This window comes from Balearica regulorum, chromosome 1, assembly GCF_011004875.1.
Source record: "Balearica regulorum gibbericeps isolate bBalReg1 chromosome 1, bBalReg1.pri, whole genome shotgun sequence".
NCBI lineage: Eukaryota > Metazoa > Chordata > Aves > Gruiformes > Gruidae > Balearica > Balearica regulorum.
Window position 1 is genome coordinate 28,928,599 of NC_046184.1, and position 12,704 is coordinate 28,941,302.

The 12,704-nt window shown below is 38.4% G+C and overlaps 1 protein-coding gene across 6 annotated transcripts in view; it reads right to left on the bottom strand.

Annotated features, from left to right (window-relative positions):
- Positions 1-3,616, bottom strand: part of MDFIC (MyoD family inhibitor domain containing) — a 54,571-nt gene extending 50,955 nt beyond the window's left edge. For 3 of the 6 annotated variants that reach the window (XM_075743961.1, XM_075743947.1, XM_075743919.1), the window contains exons 1-2: positions 1,862-2,003; positions 1,221-1,376 (exon numbers count right to left, since the gene is read on the bottom strand). In XM_075743961.1, the coding sequence (XP_075600076.1) occupies positions 1,221-1,311 (91 nt within the window). In that variant the 5' untranslated portion in view covers positions 1,312-1,376; positions 1,862-2,003. Of the gene's footprint in view, positions 1-1,220; positions 1,548-1,677; positions 1,835-1,861; positions 2,004-3,522 lie in introns of those variants that run through there. The other 3 variants (XM_075743938.1, XM_075743928.1, XM_075743952.1) reach the window with 3 other exon arrangements.
- Between the last annotated feature and the right edge of the window lie 9,088 nt (positions 3,617-12,704).

Here is a 12,704-nt window from a genome sequence, read left to right on the forward strand (position 1 = left end):
CAGAATTTAACCAGTGTGGCCACTTGATCCCATGACAGATAAGAACAAGACAGTGAAAATAAACATGTATCACAGATACTGATGTTTCTGGCAAAAACATGATTCTAACAGTTCAGTTCTGCATGCTTGATCTTCTGTATCTAATCTTTTTTATTATTTTTTACTGTTTAGAAGTTATGAGTCATTCTCTAGGACAAGAAAAACCCCCAACAATAAGATAAGTATAAGCCAATTTAATATGTCTCCCTGCCAGAACATTTTTTACTTAGCTACGGATACTTTCTGGTTTCTCAAATGAGTCTTCAACTTTGATTTCACATAGCTATTGATTTTCCAAGTTACAAAAACAAGACTACATCTTTAATCCACAGTTGCACAACTGTGTTACCAGTTATGAATAACTGTTAACCAGTTATGAATAAAGTTACAGTTTTTGAACAAGCTTATTTGTCTGTTCTTCAGAGTTTTTTTAAACTACTGTCAGAATCCTGGAAAACAAAGCTGCAGCTGTAAATGAAAATAAGTAATTAAGTCTTATCTTTACAGTAGGCAAACACGCTTTCCTGTTTTGAGGATAACCTGCAATATACCTTGTCAAACTTCCCTACATGAAGGTGACCAGAATATCAGTGTATTTTGTGCAAATGCAAGAAAGACATAACTTAAAGAATTTCTCTTTAAGATGAATGCACTTTTAGACAACCTTTTGAACAGCTGCTACAAAACAAGTTAATACTCTCAGAAACTGGTTTTAGCTGCAGCATCACAGAGTAACCAAAGAACAAAACCCAGCAAAGTGACCTCCAACCTGAAAAACGCTCCTGCTCCTGGATCAACCTTTCTCAATCTACTGCAAGACCTGGAAGGAGAGCTTCACAGGGAAGAGCTTCTAAACACAAACACAAAGCTGAGAAACAAGAAGGAAATTTTTAAGGAGCACCATCTGCTTCTGAATGACTGCAGTTTTTCAAGTACTGAAAACCGGTGGTGACATCAGTGCATCTTTTTCTTTTTTTTCTTTTTTTTTTCACATTTTCTACATAAGAATTTCTGGCTAAAACAATAAAGCGGTGGAAGTGAAAGTGTTACCGAGTTACACCAAGAGGGGAAGTCGGAGGGAGGGGAAAGAGAAGAGGGGTTAAAACCCACAAAACAAATCAGTAAACGTATCATTCAAATAAAAGGCGCAACAATTACAGTGAAACTTTAAAGCAACTTACCTCGAGGGAGAGAGATCAAAGAGCTGTTTTCAGTCGGAGCTTGCTCTGGCCCTTCAGGCCCCGGAGGAAGAGGTTCTCTCACTTGGGACATCTGCCAGCTCTCTCACCGAGTAATAAAGAGCCTGCACCCCCCTCCAACAAAACTAACACGCGACCCTGAAGGAACAAGCAAATGAAAGGACTCGTTAATGTATGTTATGCAGAAAACTCACGGCTCGGGGGCGAGGGACCGAGGAGGGACAGCAACGAAGCGGCAGCAACTTTGCGGCGCGGCGGCGGACGCGCCGCCCGCCCCCCGCGGCGAGCACCCGCGGGGCCGGGGGGCGGCGGCCGTGGGGCGGGGGCGGCCGCGGGCCGTGAGCCGGGCGGCCGCGGGGGGGGAGGGAGGAGAACAGCCTGGGGGTGGGGGGGCCCAGGGGGCCCCGGCAGACCCGGCCGGCACCGCGGCGCGCCCTACCTCCGCATTTCCTCCCGCGGCGCCCGGCCCTCCTCCGCGCCCCAACCGCGGGAACCTCCGCGCCGCTCCCTGCGCCGCCGCCGCTGCTCCGTGTCCCCCGGCGGCGGCCGCCGCCTCTCCCGCCGCCCGCCCCGCGCCCGCGGGTCTTCCCCCCGGGCAGGGGCGCGCACACGCTGGCACTCACACCCGCTGTCCCCCCCGCCGCCAGTCACTCCTTCTCCATCATTTCCGGACAATGAAACATCCCGCTCCGGCTGGCGGCGGCCGCGGCTCGGGGCGGCGGTTGTGCAGGTCGTGCCGCCCGCCAGCGACGGGCCCGCGGGCTGGGCTGGGCTGCGCGGGGCCGGGGCCGTGGGGGGCGGCCGACGGGGCGCCTCACTGCCCTCCGCCCCCAGCCGGGCCTCCAGCCACGGAAATTCCCCCAGGAGGCCGAAACTCATCAAGCAGAAATAGGGAAGAAGGGAGAAAAAAAAAAAAACGACCCAACCCTCTGAAAGGGAGGCTTTCATGCCTCACAGGGTTTGCAGTTGTAGCGCTTGGCAGCGGGGTAGGGGCACTTTTAGTGGTGCAGCCGCTGGCTCAGAAGTTGTCTGCTGCGGTTATTGTGTGCCTTCAACAAGTTGCGCCTCAGAAGCGGGGTAAGCAGGCACGTGAAATGCCGTAGGCCTCCACGCCTGCCCTCCCGGTCTTTCCACCCCTCTCAAAGATCAGTTCTAACACCACCTAACCCTCTCGTGTACCTTAACTGGTAACACTCAGATATGTCTATAAAAAAGGACTTTAAAGCAGGCATACAAAAATAATCAAAGGAACACAAAGGATAGAACAGGCATTTTTTGAAAAGTAAAGCCCCAGAGAGCAAATTACTTCTTTCGCTATCACCTGCCAATTGGTCTTACCTGTGCTTTCTCTGTATAGGAAACACATTTCTTTCCTATGGCACAGATTGATTTGATCATCAGCGTCATGCCCTGCTCTTGCCCACACCATGAAGTACTGCAATTACTGCCCATGTGTGTGCTTGTGTCCGTAAGCTACCTGCTTTACCTTGCTTGCACTATCACAGTATATCACCTTTGTGTAACCAAGCGTGTTCATGTTTAAACTGTAGTTTCCTTAAAACTTACAAGCACATTTTTTATTATGGTTTAATAAATATACTTTACTAGTATGTCTCATTACAGTGTACAACCAGGTATCTTTTGGGAAACAAAAGTAGGAAGACAAAATAGCCAAGTTATAGACTATCTACATCCTAACATAAAAGACTATAACTGATGCGTATTTATTTTGATATTCCTAAGGAATAGGAAATCCAAGGCTCAGGTATTAAGAGTTCACTTGTTAAAGTTTAATATTTCCCTGCAATGCTTGCAAACTAACCAGGATAGAGTGTAAGCACCTGAGTAGGAGCCAGTTCTGTGTGAGAGTCCACGCTGCAGGGCCTTGTCTTATTTCAGAAGTCATCAACTTAGCACCACTGCATAGCTTTATTATTGGTCATTACTGGTGCAAAAGAGAACAGTACGATGCAAGGTGCATATACTTCCCTCTGAGAAATACAATCATTTTTAAGTATTTCAGTAACCTAAGATCTTCTTTGGTACAACATAATCTTTCTTTAAACTTTTTCATGACAAAATGGAAAAAAATGTTTTATGTGGGGAAGAAGCTATGTAAAAAATCCATTTGAGACACGCTTTTATTATCGTACTGCATAATAATAATATTGGTCTCAATATCTACACTTTTCATCTACAAAAACATTGCGTAACTTTCCATAGTGCCCTCTCTCCTTGCTGTCCTGGGGGCAGAGCAATTGAGACATAAGGTAGAGCAACTTACCTCAAACTCCCAAGTGACGCAGTAGCAGAAGAGAGGTTATGACTCATGCTCAATGTACAAGCTTGTGTTTTTCCCTCTGAAACTGGAAACAGCAGAGAATGGGAGGAGCCATAATTTAGCCAACCACACCCTGCCTTCAAAATATTTCATTGGATAATAAATGCCTATGAAGAGCAGATACCACCCAGGGTTGGCGTTCGGGGTATTTTTAACCTTATCTATGAAACCCACATGGTAAACTTCATGGCGTGCAGTTTATCTTCTTTAAAGAGATGATGGGATGAGCTCACCCTGCCAAGGTTCAACTGGGTAGCAGTTACATACCAAAGACTGCAATGATTGTAAAAAGATGGGTCCAGATGTGGTCACTGTTAATGAGATACCACTGATAGATGAAGTTCATTGGCATAAGCCAACTATACAGCACTTCCTGACAGTACAACATCATTCTGACAAATACACAGCTAATCTAAAATAATTGTTTTATTTCTTTCCTTTAAAATACATATCATTCTAAAATGTTATTGAAAACTACAGGAAGTGAGCAGTTGAGACATTAACATCAGCAGCCTTTCAAGTATGCTGTATCTCACTACAGCAACCAAGTTATAGGCTGTTGCATATATATATATTCCAATATACCCTTCCATTGCTAGATGATAACATTAAGATATAGACTTCTAGACCATAATGGCAGATTTTGGGATGGATGTGAAAGGAAGCTCAAAACATTTGCAAAAGGCCGTAAGTGTAGTTTGTAGGCAGGTAAACATTTTATGAAAGAAAAAAGAAAAACTTCCAAGTTTTTTCCCCATTAAAAAATTTCTGTAAAACAGGTTCCTATTAAAAGTGCACAGAATGCAAAATATAATTGTATGTCTTCAGGACAAAATTGGTCATCACCATTTTCTAGTCTGAGCTCCTACACAAGCCACATGATAGATATCGCCTCCAGCCAAAATAGACTTGTCACTGCATGAGATAAAGTGGTTTAGAAAGATACAAGTTGTTTACTTAAAGTAAACTCACAATATCCCAAAATAAACTGCTCCAAAGGTTATTTACTGACATTATTAAAAACTCAAGCTGTATTTCTAGCTTGAATTTTCCAAGGCAAACTTGTAGTCTTTGAGGGGTTTTTTATATCAGTTTCTTGTGGAGGAGTTTTGGATAGCAGAGTTGCTCATCTCAACAATGCTGTAGAAAATTTGTGCATAATTCTACAAACAAAAAATATTTTATTAAATATACTACCGCTTACACAGTGAAGATCAATAACTATTACTTACGGATCAATGCAGGTGTAGGTACCCAAATTTGATCCCCATCCTAACACTTACCTTTCCCTCCTCAAGGCTGCTCTTTAACTGATGCCGACTTCTTCAGTCAATAGGAACAGAGGAAACTGGGAACATTTTACATCCTTCTTAACACCCTGTATCGCTTTAATGTTTCTGAAAGATGGACATAATATTTGGTAAATCTTTTTGTGACTGATTGCATGTACCTTAGTACCTGTGAGTCCATGTTACCCTGCTATGTCTAGGAACATGAGTTGCAACTTTGTAATAAGCATTTTTAACATATATATGTGTTACTCTAAACTTGGTAGCTCTTTTCAGTATTAGGATCATGGCAGGATCTCTGTCCTGAATATTTTGTGGTGTGGCAACACTGGAATGTTTAAAAGGGCTAAAGAAAACACTTGGAGTTAAAGGCAAATTATATTATAAAATAACAGTCTTCAAAGTGAGGCTTACAATTTTTTTTTATTTTTTTTTAATTTAGATCCAAAGCAGAAATGCACGCAGTATATGCATAAAAGCACAGTAAAAGGGAATTTGAAGGTCACTACCATGCCTGGTTTGGAGTACTTTTGATTCCTGGTGCTCACGGCCTAGTTTGTATATGACCCTTCTCCAAAACATCCTGTTTAAATTGTCGGGTGGCAGCACAGAGCTGGATGCTGCGGCGTTGCAGGTGGGGGTTTGTGCTCTATAGAACACAGCTGGTGAAGTGCTGTGGCACCAGCTGGTCCTAACAGGGCAACCAACCCCTCCTAGCCCGAGGAAATCCACCTCCACAGAGCGCAAACCTAGAAACAAATAAACGGTAGGATGCCTAAAATGAAATTAGAGACTTGCAGAATTAACTCCTTCCATAACCAGAAACAGAATAAAGAAATGCATTCTCTTTTAGAGAAGCAATCGGTTCCAGTAATGCTGTACGTTGATACATTGGTGCTCCCTGGGAGCAAGAAGTCGTCTTTCTGCTGCGAATGATTCTTCTCCAGGTTTGATGGTTTTCTGTCACAGGATGGACTCCACAGTGGGGAGAAAGACAATATGAGGCTTAATGACTGCTTTGTGCTGGCTTGAGCTGGCAATTGAGAATTAAACTTAGTGTAAACATGAATTTAAAATATGAAAAGGTATTTTCCTGTTTATAGTAAGTATAATAATATACGAAATTTTTTGTTTCTGTAAAATCTTTTCTAACACAGATGACAAAGATTTCATTAAAATTGAGAAATTATGAAGTAAAACAAAATGAAATATTCTGAGATTATTTCTGATGTATCCCCAGTGAAGTCCGAGGAGTTGCATGAAGATGAATTCAACTCAACAAGCTTTATCCTACTTAGGGCGAAACACATCACATGGCATGGTTTATGGTAGTTTCAGCTATTCCTTAGCAAGCTCAAGCAAGTAGCTCACTCAAGCAGGTAATAGATCTCACATGAAAAAGTAACAGATCATATATTGAGGCATACAAAATGACGTTTCATCACAACAAAATGTCAACCAGTAATTCATTACATTCCTACAAATAAGTCAAGAAGAAATATTCAGTATTCAATTACAACTAAGTGTGCTGGATTGCAACAGTTAATTTATTTGCATATATTCCCTTCAGTTATTCAGCTTTTCACTTTGCAGTTAATATTGCACCTTAATAAAAAACTTATTTAGGACTTCAGAAGAAACTTGAAATTCAGCAAAAGTGAATGCTTCAAACTCTGTATTGATGCACTCAGGAACTTGTCTTGACAATAAAGATCATCTTAGTAAAGACAAACGGTGGACAACAGCATATTTGAGTTAACGGGACAGGAACTTCAAGGGAATATTGATTAAAAAGTGTGGCTAACTGAACACAGAATATTGTAACACGAACTATACAGACACTTAGTAAATTTAGAATAACTTAATGAATTTACCTGAACCACTAACTCATAATAATCCTAGAGGCTATATTTATAGCAAGAAAAAAAAAAAAATAAAAAAATCCTAAGCCAAATATTTCTGTTGCTTTTCAGGTTAACAAGGATCCTTTTGCTTCTGCAACCTGAGCAGTATCTGGATCTGGCATTATTCTACATTAGTATTTTATGCACATTCCTTACAATTGTGAGTATTCATGAAATTTACATTACCTTTTCTCAGCAGTATCAAACTAATTGCCAATATCAAATGACTTTTGCAAAAATACTGTATCTAGAATTCCACAAAAATAAAAATATTTCCATATGAGAAGAATACCTAGTCATTCCTCCCCAAAAATATTAAAATGAAAAATACTAAACCAAGCACATTTTAAAAATAGAATAAATAATGCAGTGGAACAGAAAACTGTATGTTATATTGCTGTGTGAGATGATGGGATCACATCCAGAGATCTATAAAAATTTAGTTAATTTTGTACATCTTCAATAGGAGTTCACAATACACAGAACAGTTGCTCCTTTTGAGCTACCAGAGAGTATGCTATGAATGAGTATTAAAAATTTTGTGTATTCTGTGTTATATTTTCATAATATGGAGTGCCCTTACTTACATATTGTGTATTATTCCTAATACATATTCAGAGCATATATTGTAACAGCTCCTTTGGAACCACTAACATGTATGCTGTGAATGTGTATTAACAGCAGAATGCATTTGCATGTTATGAGTCCATAATACTGAATGCACAATCAAAGCTTTGATAAAAAGTCATTGCTATACATACAAGCAGAAGTTATTTTCTCATGCTTTTCACTCACAACTGTGCCATCTTGCAGTCATTTCTCACCCATATCTTTACAACTCACAAAGAAAAAAAAAATAATCCAGTATTGCAACAATTCTATGAATTACAGTTTTCTTGAGGTAAAATATTTCATGAGGTCTTTTTTCCCTCTCTTTGTTCTAGCTGATAATTATAATCAATATTTTCTTTAATTGCCTGAATATATCCTCCTGTTTTTTCCTTTTGGCATCTGTATAAATGACTGCACTAAGGTCTTAGCATCAAACACTCATTTGGATATTACATAGGATAATACAGGTTGTAGGAAAAACAAACATAAAAATAAACCTCGGTCAGTTCTACTAGTATTTTTAACTATCATGATATTGTTTGTTTGTGTATTATTTGCCTAAATTAAGGGGTTTTTTTGCCAGCCAGGAACATGCAATTCTCTAGATTGGACAAAACTAAAATTACAAAATAACATTACGAAATAACGTTACAAAATAACATTACAAAAAAAAAATTACAAAACTTCATTTGGATCAAAAAGTTATTGTTTTTCTACATTGATAGATGAACATCCTGCCAACCCATGCAAGTAAAGATGGAAAAAGGCACCCTTACTTGTCTGAAACAGGGAATTAAAGAAAAACAGTCTTCTGCCTCAGTTTCTTGCTTAGCTAAATGAAAGTACTGCAAATCTTGGGTCCGGGCCTGATATAATTTTGTGTCTATGCTCACAGGATGGGGATTTTTCCCAGGAAGCAAAAAAAAGGTTGAGGAAAATTTGGATTTTGCCCAGTTCCCTTCCTCATCTCATCCTTTAGACTTGCTGGAATAGCTAGAAAGACACAAGAGGAAATTATCTATACCGTTTCAAGGACTGCACAGTGATCATACTGACTATTAGTTTTAAAATACTTTCAGTCACATTATTTTAATAAGCAGTACTGAAAGGTATTTTATAGTTCTGATATTAGCACGGAGACATTAACTCCAAAAAGTATTCAGATAAGCATTATGGCAATTAATGGCAAGTATAAGCTACCAGCCATACAAGAACCAAATATTTATGCATGACTATAATAATAGCTCAGCTAAAATATTAATAAAATCAGAAAACACAAATTAGATTCAAAAGGTCCCCCATATAGCTGGTACTTTTGGATCACATATATGGGGATGCAGTCCTGCCCACTGAATGATGGACACAATTATATTTTCCATTAATAAGCGCAATATCTGCCACATATCAGAGAGAGAGAGAGGGTATGTGTAGGTGGACATAAAATCACTGGAATTTTAGTGGTTTTTTTCCCTTTAAAAGAAATGGTTACATTTTAGTTTAGTGAGGAAGCCTATTACACTGTACAAATTCCTTCATTTCTCTTTTCCTTTTTCCGTGGTTTATTTCAAACATTTTAAAGTATTAATGAAAATGCTATAAAAGGCATAATGTTAAAGTATAATTTTATTTAACATTGTTTTACATTATAAGAGCTATAAACAGGCGCCTGTAAACTTTTACAAGGAGTTATTTTGAGGTCTGAGCTGTTTTTTTTTCTTTTATGATTGTAAATAAAAGTAAGATAGTTTGTACTAAATTATTTTATGATTCTAACATACTAACTGCTCTCTCTCAGAGATTGTTTCAAGGTATAAATGCCAGCGGTCTGTAAATTACCTTGATCATCAATGATCAACAAAAAACAAGTTAAATACTTTTCTGTGGTTTTCCAAAGTGAGCTTTACATCTTCTCAATAAATTACTTGGATTTTCGATTTAATATCCTTTATTATAATAAAAGTAATGTTCCGATAACCGTGATCTGCAGCCAAGTAAAATTTAAGCAATTGTGGCATGTGAGCTTTCACTGTAGAATCTCTGCTGTTCCAGTCCTGGATGTCTGGCCAGTTCCCTGATTTTTGCCCAATTTTCTTATGTTAGCAAAATAAATTAAAAAAAAAAAAGGTCAGATTTTTTAATGTAATAGTGGTAAACCAGTCCTGAGCTTGATCCAATACTCTCCACAGTCTAGTTCAAATTTCAAGCACGTTTTTATTGTGGGCTTGAAAGAGATTTGAGACCTGGTTTTAAGGGTAAAAGATATACTTTTAATTAGTTTACACAATAAACATAATTAAGGAGTAAATCAAGGGAGTAGCACAAATGCTACTGCCATTTTTTCTTGTGTATTTGTCACTTGCAGCAGGGACATGAGATGCTCTGGCCTGCTCCATTTTTCCTCACCTCAGCGTCAGTCTGTTCTGAGACTGGGAATGGGAGTGCTCCTCATGTGGTCAACCCACACTCTCAGCCCAAACCATTAAATACTTCTCACAAGAATTGCATCTTGCCTCTTCATTTGTGGGTAATTCCGAAAAAGAATCATGTAGAATTTAGAAAAGAGTTATTGAAGTGCTCTCTCAAAACACCATGGCATCACCAAGGTCTTATTTTCTTGAGGAAAAAAAAATACAATTTACATCTGGAAATTTATGTGAAGAAGCACTCAAGGCCTATATTCAATAAGTGTCTCCTTCTGCCTGCCATTGCAATGGGATCAAATATGCTAAGAAATAAAAAAAACACCTTAAATAATTAGTGAGAATGTGAAAATTATGCAAGTCTGTGAAGGCCTGGTGCCATATATAAAGAATTAGTGCAAAGCCCCTAAGTCTTCAGAAACGTCTAAGTTATCAGCCATTGAATTTTCTTTTTATAAAACTGCAACTGGAAAAGACAAAACATGAAGGTAAGCAGAAACGCAAAAGTATGCTATTTTTTCTGTTATAATACCAAAAAAGAACTGTGTCTTAAGACATCCACAGCTTCTAGTATCTTGTAACACTGTAAATTCTTTATGAGATTTGTTATGGAATGAGAACTGGTGAATAGCACCAACAAGCTCCCAGGACAAAGGAGACAGAATAGTACTTTTTTTAAAATAAAGCAGAAGATATTTGATCTCATTTTCTCAATGTAAATGAGTGAACTTGGGAACAATGGGGTGACTTTGCCCTCACATCGATGAACAAAATCAGGATCTTGACCCATGGATACAGCAATCTGTAAAATACTGCACTAATTTGCTCTGCAGTTTGCAGGGAAATACACAATTTGGGAATTTGGTAAAATAAAGTGCAAGTTTTAGAAATACACAACGGATTTCTGTACATAGACATTGATGTTTGTCTAAGTATCTGTCTAGAAACCCATACTTAACTACACTCACAATGTGCATGCATAAAGGATATGCTACAGTAGACCATGAGATTATACATTTATCCTCATTTGTGAAGGTGGATGCCTACAACTCATGAATGGAAAAAGATATATTATAAAGTATTTAATCCTAATCAATATTTATTAAAGAAGACAAAGTAACAGTAAGGCAAACCTACAGTACTTTAGAAAAAAAGCAGCAAGCTGGATTTCTTATCTTGCAATAGTTAATGAAGTTCTATGATTTATTTTAACCCTGAAGTGGGTTTTAAAAACCGTAATTATATTAATGTACTAAAAGAAATACAATTGTCACTTAGTTTCATTAAGCGTGACAGGTGACAGTTCCAAAGATAAATGCTGAAACTTGTGAAAATCGCAAGTTCAGGTTGAAGTGACAATAATATGGTAGCAATGGGGTGGAATTGTGCTGCTCGCTGCATTAATCAATACTACAATTTATTTTTTAATGTATGAAGAATGTTTAATTTCGTTAATTTATGACTAGGCTCTTTCTACTTAAGTCTTCCTTTCGGTCTTTGGATTTTGGTTTCATTTCAAAACATTCAGGGTATTTATAAATCCACAGGCAATCTCATAAAATATCACTGTTGGGAAAGAATCAGTTTTCTGCATGCCATGTGCAATTTGGGAGACTGATAATGTAACTAAATCAATTAAAGGAGACATAGCTCTATTAGGACTGCAAAAGATGTACTATCGTCACCTGTGCAAAATCAGGAGATTTAAATTTGTTCAGTTTATGATAGCTCACTTATCTTTGCAAACCACAGGCTATATCTGCAATCCCCCAGCACAATTTAACATTTTTATTTCCAGTTGTGAACACATACACTACTGTACCAAGCCAGCGTTATATTTAGATTTGCACAGCCTGTATCATAGTGTCACAGACCCAAAGCTCTTGAACTGGGACTGAGAGGATCCTACCATAAAATATTGTCATTACAACTTTATGATTCAAAACACAAACAGACAGCGGCACACTCCTTGCTGCCGATAGGCTTTGCTTATGTTGTACTTTTTGATAGCCCACACAGTTGAGTTTTAGTACTTTGGGATAAGTGAGCAGTTAAAAACTTTAATTTCCAACACAGTTAATGAGCAGTGGTAAGGTGTGTGTACAGTAGACTTTTATGGACAGCTATCAGCAGGAATGCTCAGAGCACCTAGAGTAAGCAAATATTTGGTGTATTTTCTTTAAGTACAAATAAATAACATATAGATGGTAATTGATACATAAATTGAAACTTCAGAAATGACAATAATGAAACCAATATCTGGAGCAAACCTGTAGCTCTGCTTTGGGATACAAAACCCTTCCCAAGTGAAAATACAGGCAGTCCCAAATATGAGACAGTACTGAAAATTGATCCTGTTGACAGGTCTAAGCTTGTCTTTGACATCATTAGGGACAAGAAATAATGTAAACACTTTCATGTTGAAGGTAAATAAATGTATTATGTCAAGTTGAAATGAGCATGAATCTGTCGGTAGCTTTCTCTGCTAATATCGGATATGTCTGCTCTCTGTATGTTGTATAAGCTCTAAGTTATGGATTTGCAACTTATATTGCCCTTTACATCTCCTGTACATCTGGCTCATTATTCTCATGACCTACCAAAATTCACATATAAATGGGTAATGTCTCTTAAACTTATTAATCCAGTTTGATTAAGAGAAAATGTTCATAGTGGAGGAGTATATGAGGCAATTTATGGCTTTTGAGGGTGATTAAATGCTGAAGTGGAGCTGAGGCATTTGATAATCACGAGAGCTGTTTATTGCTGGAATATTCCAGCCACATGAACATTTTTCCCATCAACCAGTAAGAGAAGCACATTTAACAAACAACATTAAGACAGATTTTTCTAGGTAAATGAAGGTTTGAAAGTCTATGATGTAACTGCATTTGACAGCC